Source organism: Neofelis nebulosa, chromosome 10 (genome assembly GCF_028018385.1).
Source record: "Neofelis nebulosa isolate mNeoNeb1 chromosome 10, mNeoNeb1.pri, whole genome shotgun sequence".
NCBI lineage: Eukaryota > Metazoa > Chordata > Mammalia > Carnivora > Felidae > Neofelis > Neofelis nebulosa.
In genome coordinates this window covers 14,388,188-14,401,546 of record NC_080791.1, presented here as the reverse complement: position 1 = coordinate 14,401,546, position 13,359 = coordinate 14,388,188, and the positions used below count along the sequence as shown (strand labels likewise).

At 52.7% G+C, this 13,359-nt stretch overlaps 1 protein-coding gene across 1 annotated transcript in view; it reads left to right on the top strand.

Annotated features, from left to right (window-relative positions):
• The window catches only part of BUD13 (BUD13 homolog), a 60,782-nt gene extending 48,024 nt beyond the window's left edge, over nt 1–12,758 (top strand). Inside the window, exon 10 of the mRNA XM_058686798.1 lies at nt 12,716–12,758. Coding sequence (XP_058542781.1) covers nt 12,716–12,743 — 28 coding nt within the window. The 3' untranslated portion in view covers nt 12,744–12,758. The remainder of the gene's footprint in view (nt 1–12,715) is intronic.
• The last annotated feature ends 601 nt before the right edge of the window (nt 12,759–13,359 follow it).

The following is a 13,359-nucleotide window of genomic DNA, read 5'->3' as shown; positions in this document are numbered from 1 at the left end:
GCTCTCTGGCGCCACTGAGACAGTCTGACGCCTGCCCTCCCCACTGCCGGCTGCCCACTCCTCACTCATTGCCTCCCTCCATTAGGCAAGGCTGAGTTAACCCCTTGGGCACCAGGTTCGGGGTGCCGGTGGGTTGCTGTTGCCCTCTCCAGACCTGCCCCTCCTCCCAGCTCAGTTCTCAGGAGCGAGGAGCAGGCCAAGTCCAGTGCCTGCCAGCCTCCTCCCCACCCTCCCTGTGGCTGCCAAATCTGACTTTGATTAGCGTGTGAGGGGGGAAGAAAGCAGGAAAATAGAATATTAAAATCTTAATTCAATTTAAAACACTGTCATTCACAGGCATGCCAAACAGTGAGATGACTAATTATTATGCAAATGAGGCAGATAGAAAAGTGATTAATAATTGCACAAATTAAAAATTATTGTAAACATCCTGTGACGAGCGATAAGTCCGATGGAGAGGCGAGGGCGGTGGGCCGGGGAGGCCGCGGCGGAGCCGGCTCCTGCATCCTTATTTCCTCATTAGGGGGATTTAATTAGTGCCTGATGATGGGGCTCAGTGCTGCCAGCGGTGGAGGAGTGGGCGGCCGGCACCGGGGCTGGCCGCGCTGGTGCTCAGTCCCTTTCCTGCTCCTCCTCACCGCCCCGTGGCCAGGCGGGAGCTGGCTGAGCATGAGGAAGGGCCGGGGTGGGGTGGGGCGGGGCGGTGGGGAGGCAGGCTGGCCACCCTGAAGGACTGGTGCAGTGCAAAGTTTCTCTGCTGCTTTCTGCTGGCCTGTACCAGCTGCTGCCTCCGATCTGGGCCGGGGGCAAGGGTGAGGAGGCTTATCCTGGTTCAGCCATGCAGATTCCTGAGGTCCAGTGAAGGGACACATGGAGCATCACTACAGTCCTGAGAGTGAGGGGCAGTCAGGTGCATGAAGTTGCCTGGGGGCTTGTGCTTACTCTGGGTTTGTTTTCCTGACTCTGGGGGGCACACAGGGACCAAGTCGGGGCCCTGGGCTCAGTGACCTGCCTTCTCCATGTCCAGCCTGCATGCAAGCTTCCTCCAGATTGGGCACGCTTAGCAGCTGCTTTGGCTCCGGTTGACTTTGTTGTTCTAGGCTGGGGGCAGAAGTGTCTGAGCTCCTCTGTCCCAACAGTGCCACTGGTGCTTTTCAGGGCACGGGCCATCCTGGGCCCCATCCGCTGAAGTAGGGCGACAGCTGACGCATTCTCCTTAACAAAACCTACCTGCTAGCTAGAGCACAGTGGCCTCCTGCCAGGCCCTGAGCCCTTAGCAGGAGCAGGGGGAGCTGGGGCCAGGCCTAAGGTGAGGTGGCTGATGTGGCCCGCTGCTCTGCCCCCATCACCATGGGCCTTAGGGAGAAGGCCTTCCATGTCCAGAGAAGACCACAGATCAAGGCAGAGGTCAAGACCTGCTGAAGAGCTATTGCCAATCAAAGGAGCAGGGTCTGCTGGACATGGGGAAAGCTTCTGGGGAGGACTAGGATGGGGAGCTGGTCTTTGAAGGATGGGGAGGACTCAGAAAAGCGGGTAGGAGATGGGGAACAGGGGAGTAGGTTATCCAAGCCTTTATTTTTTTCCCCAAGGAGTCCAGATTTCCTAACAGCTATTGCCATCCAGGGCTAAGAAACTGAGGTTTTCATAAGTCAAAGGTCCAGCCTGTGTGTCCCCCAGATTTCTCTTCCTGAGAGTGGGAACCAATTATATGCTGGGAGCCTTTGTTGTTGACAAGGTGCCTACTTAGCCCCACCGAGTCTTACTGCCTCAGTCCTGCCTCCCCTGTGCCCCAGATGTCCCTTCACCTTGGGGGTAGATGTAGGGCCTGGGGCCTGAGTTTGAGGGGACTGATGCCAGGCAGGGAGTTGCTCCCCTCTTTAGGGGTGATTTTCCAAACCAGGCTGCACATTCCCCTGAGGCAGCCACCACACCGGGAAAGCACAATTTGGTGGTTGCTGCTCAAAGAGTTGCTTACTCCCTCTTCCAGGGCAGGGTAGTCCTGCTGCGGCTCCCCTGGGGCAGGCTGCATCCCTACCCACCCATGCTCCTTTTCAAGAGAAGGGCAGCCTAGACTGTAGCACTTAGTGGAACCCATGCATGCCCCACAGGGAATGCCTCGTCATCTCCAAAGGTCCTTAGTTGGCATGATGCCCTCTGAAATCCCAGAGTGCCTAGGAATGCCCATGTGGCCTTTGCTCCCTGGGACACCCCAGAGTTTCCCAGTAACTTTCCAGTATGTCCCCAGCAACTCCTATTGCTTTCTTATCATGCCCCAGTATCTTTCTGATAGAATCCCTGTAAGGCCCCAGCGCTCATGAAATCCCAGAACACTCTAGTATCAACAGCCCAGTGTTCTTCAGGATTTCCAATAGAGTTCATCAGTTCCCAAAGTGCCCCTCCTCCCCACCACTGCCAGCTGGGAATAGTGGAAGGGGATCTGCTGCCCTCCACTCTCTGGGCCCTGCCACCAGGAAGGGAGAGAGGTTCTTTGCCCCCAGCCTCTGCAAGACACCTGGGCTTCCCTCCAGTGGGAAGTGGCGGGAAGGGGAAGGGAGAGGAAACTAACATCTGTTGAGTGCCAACTATGTCTTATGCATTTCATTTAGAGAAGTGAACTGATTTTTCCCAGTCATTAGGTGGCAGGAGCTACCTGAGGGCAGCTCTCTTGGGTCCTGCTGCACCCCTGCAGAGAACCAGAGGAGGCAAATCCCAGGGGGCGGGGATGCATAGGGTGGGGAGAGGTGGGTCAGTGGTCTCTGGCTTCCTTCCTTCCCCCTGCTAGTTGTTTCAGTTGTTTTCTCGGTTCCCAGGAAAGGAAGGAAAGGGGTTATGACTGGTTAGGCTTCTTTTGGAATGAAGCTCTGGTTCCTGGGAACGTTGTGGCTCTCAAGTGGCTGCAGGTGTCAGATCACACCCCTCTTCAGGTGTCAGGTGCTCTATCCGCAGCCCACCAGACCCGCAGACTGGTCCAGACATACCCAGTTCCAGGGACAGTCTGAGGTTCTGGGCTCACCCCAGCCCTTCCCTTAGCCCTGGCCATAGCCCCAGGCGCCAGGCTCCAGGTTAGCGCCAGCCCCCCCTACCCCCTCCCTCGTGCTAGCTGTAGATATGCTGCCCATGTCAGCCGCCCATCTGCTTCTCTTCCCCTGGCTGCCTTCCCGGGCATGGGAGACACTTGCAAGGTGACTTTGAACAGTGCAGACTCAGCAGGAAGGGGGATGGGAGCAGCTCTGCAGGTGGGGAAATGTGAACTAGACGGGTGGGGGCCTTTCCCTCCCCTGCCCTAGCTATGTCCCTCTACTCTGAGCATGGATGGAAGGGCAGAGAGGGCAGGGAGCACTGGATGAGGGAGTCTGTGCTGGTGGGCTGGCTTCACCCCACCAAGCACTCGGACGCCTTGCTCCCACCTGGGGGTGCAGAAGAGAGGAGTGACTCTGGTCCAGGGTTGGGCAGCAGCTGTCCTACCCATACAGGGTGGGGAGAAGAATGTTTTAGTATATCTTGGCTCCCCAGTCATCTCCTCCCCACCCCACTCCCACTTTGGTGGAACCTTTGAAAAACATGTACTGGAAGGTTTAGGATTTAGGCAGTTTAGAGACAGACAGACTGCCTAGGTTCATATTCTTCTCCATCATATAATAGCTGTGTGATCTTGGACATATAACTTAGGGTCTCTGAATCTCAGTTTCTCTCTTCATAAAATGTGGCTAATACTGTTACTTACCTGTCACATAGTAAATGCTCAATTAAAACATTTAATGATATATGCACTTTTCTGTGTGCATATGTGCATATCATATGTGAAGTATATCATACTTCATATAATTATACTTGCACACATATGTGATCATGTATGGGTTTTGTGTGTGCTCTGTTGTTCCCCACTTTGCTCTTTGTTGTTGCCTCCAGAAGGTTGGGTGGGAGGTCAGGGGTCTGCTCTTGACCACTCTGGCTACTACTCAGGGGGCTGAATTCTGCTCGGGAAAGTCGGGTCCAGAGGGGAGAGGGCTTAGCCTAGGGCAGGGGAGCTGGAGCTTTGCTGAGGGAAGGGAAGGGGGACAGGGAGTCTGGGGTGTGTCAGGAGTCCCAGGCTGTCTCAGGGCAGCAGAGGCTTGAAGCAGTTGGGAGGGTATCTTTCGCTCGAGCTCACCCCTCCATCCCGTTAGTGCCCACACCACGTTCTCCATATCAGAATCCACGGTGCCTCTGCCAATGCCCTGGCCAGTGAGGAGAGCCACTGACGCTTGCTGCTTGTGCCTGGGGGAGATCTTTTGGAGGTCAAGAGGGATTTTTAGCTCACAGGTTGGCTCCTTCTACTGGTTTACCCTAAACTGGGAACAATTTGGTGAGATTGGGGGTCTCCCATAGGCGGAGACTTCATGGAGTCTGTGGTCTGGGGCTCCTTCTATGAGGCCTGAGCGATGGGATGGCTTCTGGTGAGTTTTCTGCAGGAGATGGTCTGTCTGATAAGAATTGCAGGGTATGGGGTCTTCGCCTGAGGATCTAGTGAGTAGGTGCTGACGTCAGCATGAGGGAGGAGGCTTTGCCTTCTGTGTCCTCTTTATGCCCCTACTGCTCTGGGAAGCCTTTAGCCCTGGCAGGGGCTGGTGGAGGTGGGGAGGAAGGAAAAGGAGCTGATCCCTGACATAGTGGTGTCTCTGGTGGCAGTGAATTTGGGACTAAAAATCGATAATGCCGATGTATGCCAGCCGTGCTTAATTGCAGAATCACTGAGGACAATCTGAGATAAAAATCACTAAAAATATTGACTCCAGGCATCAGGTTTGTGCCTCCTTCCTGAACACCCCCAATGTAAAATAAATCTCTCTGCATCTTTATGGCTATGGCTGAGCGTTTCTCAGAGTCGTCAGTGAGGTGTAGGTCAGGTAGACAGTCTACTCTCCTTGAGTCTGGTTTCCCCTGCCAGATATCCCAGTGAAAACAGGTGGGAATGCATGGAGGGATACTGTGAGCAAGAAAAGTCAATGGTCTGTACACCCGGCATAGGGGACATTGTGGTTGTCCCCCTCACCCCAGCCGTAGTGACAGTGAGGAGGGAGAACGGGCAGCTGGAATGTTTATGAACCTCTTTTCTCTCTTTTTCTTTTCAATTACAATGATACCTCAGGTAATTAACTGCTAATAACCTTGTTAATTTAAAATGGATCCTCTCCCTTCTGGCCATCACAGGGGAAGACTCAAGTCACAAACAGTCAACAAGTTTGGAGGAAAGGGGACGGGAGTGAGCAGAAGAGAGGGGGACGAATCTGGGTGGGCAGGTAGAGCTGTGGCCGTTTGGTCCCACCTGGTTACCAGCAGTGCTTTGGAACTGTAGGAAACGTTCCTCGTAGGTAGAGGGCACTCCGATGGGCCATGGGGACGTAGAGGCAATGCAATCCCTTGCAGGCTCAGCGCATTCCCACACAACACTCCTTGTCACAACGCATCACTCAGCTTAGGAAGAGAGCTCTGGTTCCCCACACTAGGCTTTTACTGTGGCCTGGCCTTCAGCCTACGGTATCTGCCGATCAGGAACTGTTGCTTATCCTTGGGCTCATGATCCTGGGAGCCCTGCATGCTGAGTGAAGGGCACTTCTCCCATCTTCACCCCTTCCCAATCTCAGGGATTTGGGATAGCTCAGGAAGAAAATGAACTTGAGCTGGATGATTTAGACGTTTGCCTTGAGTCGGTGTGTAGATGAGGTACCTGTGATCTTTCCCAGTTCATGAAACTCATTCAATTGACAAATTTTAAACTGCAGCTGAGGTCTTTGTGCCACAAAGGTGAAGAAAGATGTAGTCTTTGTCCTCAAGGACCTTATTGTTTCATGGCCTGTCCGGTGAACAGATAATTACAACACAAATTATGTAGAGCACAGGGAAGAAGATACCTCATCTGGTAGAGTATGGGAGTCAGGGAAGACTTTACAGAGGAGGGGACATTTGAAGTGGGCATTGATAGATAAAGAGGAGTTCTCCAGGCAGGCAGCAAAGAGGAAAGTTCGCAAAGAGGAAACAGCATGGAAGTATGAGAGGCCATGGCTGCTGGGGAAATGGAAAGTGCCTTGATGTGGATGGAACACAGGCTGAATACAGGGACAAGAAGGTGGCTGGAAAACAGAGCCAGATCTTGAGGAGTTGGTAAGATTTCTTCTGAGGGTTGACCTCCCTGGCCCAGGACAACCGGGGCCACGCTCCACAGCTGGGTGCCTAGGGAGGCTCCAGCCTTGTGGCATTAGCTCCCAAAAGGCTTGACAAGGAGCTCCCCATTCCCTTGCCTTTCTCTTTCCATTTTTGAGTAACAGAAAAGGTGTTGGGGCATGGGAAAGGGGTAGGTGGAGATTTAGGGATCAGTAGGGCCCCAGGTTCGGATTCTCCAAGTGGCTGCTTCTTTCTGTCCCACAACTGCTTTGAGACCATTTAAGAGGCTTTGAGCTTTGAGTCCAGGGTGTGTATAGGGCATCTGTTCTCTCCCCTGGGAAGTCCCTGCTCCCAAGGTGGAAATCTATTCCCAGTAACCACCTTACTCTACTGCCCTGGGATGGTGCCTGAGCTCAGCCTGGAGGTGGCCCCCTTCCTTCCCCAAACTTTGGCTTCTGGAAGAGGCCTGAGTGGAGGTGCTTGGTGTGGTTCTTGGTGGGCTGACAGCTGGAGGGGCACCATCCCTGTCGGGGAGGGATATGATTACTTCCAGGGAGCCCATCAGCCTCCTCTCCTAGCAGATCTGTTCACCATCCCCAGACCCTTGGCCTCCCCTAGTGGGCAGAATCATTAGTTTCCGAGTTGGGCATAAATAGTTCAAGCCTCCCTTCTCCCTTCTCCTTCCTGCTGTTTCAGTATTTTTTTTTCCCCAAGACAAACAGCCACAAACCTCCATCTCTTAATGAAACTGTTTGATGATGATTAATTGTGCAGCCGCCTCATTTGCATGCACAGGCTGTGGCTTCCCGGCTTCTCTCCCACCCTCCTCCACCAGGAACCCTCTGTGTGCCTCCGGAAAAACAGAGACCTGGTAACTCCAGTGTCTGCCCACACTCAGGAGCCCTGCCAGCCACTTGCCACTTCTCGAGCGGGGGACAGGGGCTGGCCTGTGCAGCCACATTTGGGGCTACGGGACAGGGGCATGTGTCATGAACTCTGGACCCAACCCGAGAAGACAGGGTGCTTGGGTCTTACCTAGTTTCTCTCCTCTACTTGCCAACTGTTTGGTCTTAGACGAGCCATGATCCCTCTGGCTCCTGTCACCTCTTCCAAAAAATGGGAATTGCACAAATATATCATCTCAGTGGGCTGTGTCCATCTGTCCATCTCCAGTGTTGAGTCTGGCGAAGGTGCTACTGAAGTAGTTTTTTGAATGACTGGTTGCATCAAATGGCCTCTTACGATCTCTTAAGATGTTAACTCCAAGATTCTATGGGATTCTTACTTTTGCCAAGGTTCTAGTTCCATGGGCTGTCATGAAGCACCCACTGACCTCTCATGTAGCACCCACCGTGTGTATATCCTGTCCTCATCATGGAGACCCCCGGAGCCTTGCAGGCCTCACACCAGAAGGCTCTGTTTTGGAGGGGGCTAGGGTGGTGGCTGCCTGAGGCTTGCACATTGAGCCCCTGGTGGCACAAGGGGGCCAGGGCCAGGGGGAGGAGCTCAAAGTCTGTGGTGTTGATGTGCTTTCAGTGTCAAAGCCCAATGTCCCTGAAGTTCATGTAGGTGTCAGACCAGGCAGGAGGAATGTTATCGAGTGGGTTTTGAAAGGGCAAAGTTCACACCGAGTTACAAAGCACTGACCCTGAGCTATCTGTCATGCATAGGGTAGAAGGGGAAATGGGACTTCCAGGCAGTGAATCTTGAGTTTTCTGGGTCAGGGAATTCTCTAGCTGAGGACACTTTTCCTAGAAAATGAGCATATGTTCCTACTGACCCAAAAGTGTACTGAGGACCTTTTTAAGGTTCCTGGACCTGAGGTGAAGGACCGCTGTCTGGTCTGGGAGTTTTAGGACGCCAGAGGCATGTAGGGGTCAGCAGGTACCGTGGGAACCAAATGGCCTCCCCTGGGTCTATGAGGGAAGTCTGAGGGTGGCCTCCTGGGAAGGGACAGAACTCCCTGTGGGGAGAACTTTTACCTGGAGACTAAGAAGTGACCCTGGAACTAGAAGGCAAGTAGGCTCTGAAGCGAAGCACGGGAGCTGAAGGATAAAGGGCCTTGATTTGACCTTGGAGCAGAAGTCGGGATGGAGCCAGTGCGAAGGCAGGTGGCAGATCCTTAGGACAGCAGGTGAGGTCTGAGGTGGAGAGATGAGGCCACAGTGAGAAGACCTCTAGATTGGGGTGTGGAGGGGCTAGAGAGGAGTGTGTGTTGACGCTGGGGCTTGGGGGTTCCTGAGGGGAGAGGAGGCAGGGAGTGTAGGTAGAGGCAGGGGACTGTGACAGGGTAGGACTTCACCTTATCAGTGGTTCAACTTTCAGAGTCATATGTGTGATAGGTATTGCCCAGGAGACAGGCTTGGAGAGCTTAGAAGTCATGTTCATTGAGATTGAGAGGAGGGAGGGCATCACAGTCGGGGAGCAGATGCTTGCGGAAGGATGGGAGCTGGGATTTTAATGGTCTCTGTGACTCCCAGCCCTGCACTGTGCACCTTACACCATGGGTTCTCGGTTCCTCTGCAGGGGCTCATGCTCTGGATGCCCCTGTCTACCTTTCCCCCACTGGTTGCTTCAGTCAGGTTTTTCCAGAACCATGACCAGAGAGAGGCTCCCTGTCTCTAGTCCATGGTCAGTGGGCTTTGGGGGATCCTGCTCTTTGTGGAGCTGAGTTGGCAGTAGCTTGGCTTGTGACAAACTGCGAGAGGAAGGATTGGAATCAGAGCTTCAGAAGGGTGGCCTTTCTTGGCTGAGTATGTTCAAGAAACCAATGAAGAGAGAGCACTTTGGAGTGTTGGGAAGCGCGCTGGCTGAGGAGGCCAGTGCACTGGGGGCTTGGTGCTGATTGGCTGCTAGCAGTCAGATTGGTCTTGGGTAAGTCACGTTTTCCCTCTCTGTTCCTCAGTTTCTTTATTCATAAAATGGGATGATTTATCATCCATTCATCCATGTGTATGTGTGTCCATCCATTATCCCATCCATCCTTCCATCCGGCAATTATTTATTAGATGCCAATTCCATGCTGGGCACTGGGATGCACAGCAGTGATGAGGTTGACATGATCCCTTCCCTTGGGGACCTCAGAGTGGACCAAAGAACAAAGACATTACAAAAAATAATACCTGTCTCCCAGGGTTGTTTGGAGACTAAACTAATGAGACACTGTGGGAAAGGGCTTTGTACTACAAAGGAGGCTCAGTCGGAGGAGGAGCTAGGGAGACCTTCAGCTTGTCCAGCCTAATGACTCAATGTTTAGTTCCCAAACCCCTCCATTCCCTCCCTATTATCTGCCTCAGTCATCCCCCCAGAGCTGCTCCTTCCTTCTTTCTGCCCCTTGCCTCTGCCACCTGCTGTGCCTTCCCTGCAGGAGGGAGAGGAAGCCTCGGCATCTGGCAGGGGTGGGGCTGGGAGAGCTGAGCTGATTGCTGCTAATTAGCAGCACTGAACCTTGGCCAAGCTGGAGAGGCAGATAAGGGGAAGTGCAGGTGGTGAGGCAGACCATGGATGGTCCTGCTGAGGGTGTCACCGATTCTCCAGGGACAGGTCCCGAGGTAACCCCTCTCCCTTGCCACCCCTTGGCAGTGTCTAGGCACTGTCACCCATGACTGCACAGTGGAGAGGGTTGGGCTGCTGTAGAAGAAGAAGCAGATGGTCTAGAAGGGAGGACCCTTCCAGCGGGGCCTTCTCCAGATCCAGAGGAGGGAGCCTACCCACTCTTGGTATTCTTGTTTCCACACCTCCGCTTGGACCATCCCTTCTGCAGAAAATGCTCTGCCTTCCTCACTGCATGTCATCTGTCCTTCCAGATCAGAGTAGACATCTTCTCCTCTACCTGATCTGACCTCCCACCCCGTCCTCTTAAACGCCCATAGCCCTTGAGTCATCCCTGTCTCATGTTGTGTGCGTCCTTCTCCTTTGAATCACACACGGAGGACATGTATCTCCTCTCCCAGCATTCTCCCCGCCCAGAATGAAGTCCTGTCTTCATGCTCAGCACATCACACATTGCCTGACACTGAGTAAGTGCCCAACACAGTTTACCAAAAGGTGCCAGAATGTCTCGGGGCTGTCTGGGTGCTCAAGGACCATTTCCGAAGGTGCATTTTACAGATGAAGAAACTAGGTATCAGACAGGCCAAAGAATTTTGCTTAAAGCCAAACAGCCAGTAAGAAGTGTTTCTACTTCCAAGTTGGGTCTGTTTTAGGGCAGTTTATTATTATGAGGGACTTCTGGGGACAACAGGTTCAAAGAGCTAAATAATAAATGATAAAAATAACCAAGCAAACCAGAGTATGTCGTGATCATACTTCTGATCAACTAATTGGACAATCCATAGGTATGCTGAGTGTGGGGCTCAGGGAAAACCATTTTGCCTAGGAGCCAGACATCCTGGAAGTGTGTTTAAGCTGAGCTGACTGGGTTTCCATGAGATCTTTGGGCCCTGCAGAGTTCCTTCTGTAGAGAAATTGCTGCCTGCTGACTTGTCTTTTAAGAGACAAGTTTTTTTATGAAAGAGCAAGCGAGCGTGAGAGCATGCATGCATGTGCAGCAGGAGGCAGGGAGAGAATCCCAAGCAGGCTCTGTGCTGTCAGCATAGAACCCGACGCGGGGCTTGAACTCTTGATCTGTCAAACCATGAGATCATGACCTGAGCTGAAATCAAGAGTCGACTGAGCTGCCCAGGCCCCCCACTGCCTGCTGACTTTACACTCATAGCTCTGTGGCTGTGAGAACTTTCTAGACTTACACCTTGGTTTTCAGTGCAGAATACCTGAAGTGGGCTGGAGGAGTTGCCAATATGTCCTATGTCACAGATAGGCTTTCTGATATTCTTACAGTGGTCTCTTTACGAGTCAGGTTGCTAAGAGCCTACATTAGCACCTTGCCACTATGGTTAACGTAATGGAACTCTCTTCTGTGATTGACAGGGCCAAAGTGGTCTTTTGACATTTTCTGGTGGCTCAGTATTTGACTCTGTAGTTCCTGAGACTGTCAGAAAAACTTCTGCAGTGCGGGTGGAGGACCAGGTGTAGCAGATGTCTGTTTTCTCTGTCTGCATAGCACCCCTTGCCCAACTTTTTCAGTTACTGTATCCCTACTTCCTTTAGGGTATCGGCTATTCCCCTGTTCTGTGAGGCAACAGGATAGTACTATTAACTGGTCCTCAGGAGTAATCCCATGACTCAGGCCTGGCCATCGCTGGCCACAGTGATTGGCCTTAGAATATATACGTATCTGGCCCACAGTGGGACATTCACAGAGTCCGGACCTGGATTTCACATGTCGGGGCAGGGGGAGCATGAAGATCTCTTCCTCTGAGATCCTACACGAGGATAACACAAACCCAGAGGTCATTCCTCCTATGACCTCAACCCAGGGAGGAAGCTCAGATTTGGTAAGGGAGAAAAGGGCAATGCAAAGAGAGATGAAGAGAGACCCGACAGTGCCATCTGACCTTCTGGTTTTACCCCTGCTCTTCTTAGTTAACACGAGCCAGTGCATCTCCAGTTTTGCAATGTCATTTTAAATCCCTCCCTCGCAATGGAAAGAGTCCCGAGTAAGTGCCGAGCAAGGTTTTATAGATACCCTGTGCGTATTGCACGCACACACGTATATATGTGAAACCACAAACGAAATAGGAAGGACAACTTCAGAATTAAACTCAGTCCACTTAGTTTTATGAAAAACTATGTTACCCTCCTTTTTGCCAGGGGAACCTTCATCAAGGGGCAGCACCTGACTGTGTGCCTGTGTCTGGGGACCACAGATATAGCCAAACCTTTTTGGAGAATAGGTTCTGAGGGGCAAAGGGCTCCAGAGAAAACTGGGATGGACTTGGACCCCAGGGGCAAACTCAGCTTTATGCTTCATTTCTGGAGGGCCATCTCTGCCCTAGTGATTACACTGCAGGGTGTGTGTGTGTGTGTGTGTGTGTGTGTGTGTGTGAAATCCAGTGTCCCCCTGCCTCAGGCCAGGTGCTCCTGCCATCTCCCCTCCAGTGTTTGGCTCCTTCCAGGGGTTAGACCTCTGGATCCCTGGGGCCGCCCTGGGGAGGCCCCTCTCTGGACAGTGGGAGCAGGGAACCGGCAGTGGGTTCCCCAGGCTTGGCCTGGTGTGAGCCATGGGGGCTTTATCTTGCCATTAATGGTTTTCTAAATTGGTGGCAGTGGAGCAAAAAACCCAATTTGCGCCTGGAGCACGCATGATTACTATTGTAATAACCTCAGCTAATAAGAATATGATGTGGGGCTAGGCTGGGAGAGAAAACACATTTCTCATTAGCTTTTGATTAATTACTCTACATAATTTCTTAGTTGTGGTGGCCAAGGTGGGGGGTGGAGGGTTGGGTGTTTCCATCTCCTTACCTCACCTTAACCCTGGCGGGCTAGGGATATTCTGGGGATCGTGGTATTTCTCCAAGAGCCACTGAGGGACAAATGCCCGCCTCTCCTACCACTTGTCTCTCTCCTCCTCCCATCCTTTCCCTGTTTTCTCTCCCCCTTCCCTCTCCAGCCCTTCCTCTCCTTGCCCTCTTAATCTTTTTTCTCTTTTCTCTTTCTCCTCTCTTTTCAGCCTCTCCGGAGCCTTCCTGGATGTCTGATTGGCACTTGGTGACAGCCCATGCAGTCCCATCACACTGCCAGGTAGGTAGGTAATGACTGGTTTGCAGGTCCCGGCTGATCTGCCCTGAATCCTGAGCCCAGCTGCCCTTTTGGCTCACCTGCTCCTGACACATGATCATTTCTGGCCTGGCTTGAGAGTGGCCCGCCCTGCCTGCCCCCCCGGTTCTGGGCCATCTCAGGACTCTGTGTGGTTTGGAATTGTTCTTGCCCTCTCACCACCTCACCATATGCCCTCTCACCACCTCACCATATGCCCTCTCTCCTGGTCCCTGGCAGACAGGTCCAGGCTGGACGTTCCCTCTGTTCCTCACATCTGGGATCCAGTGCTCGATAGGACAGTGCCTGGAGACACTTTCATTTCATCTGTAACTCAGCAGGTTTCTGTTGACCCCTACTGTGTACCCTGAACTGTGCTGGACACAGTGGGAGATAGAAGGGAAATGATAGATGTGGGTCTTGCCATCACTTGGGAAGGTTGTCGATGAGGGACAGAACCTAACATGAGACAGCATATACTGAGCCCCCAGTGGGTGAGGCAGAGAGAGCAGGGCAGCGAGGCTTCTCAGGCTGGAGGTTCAGGGAGTCTTCGTGGAG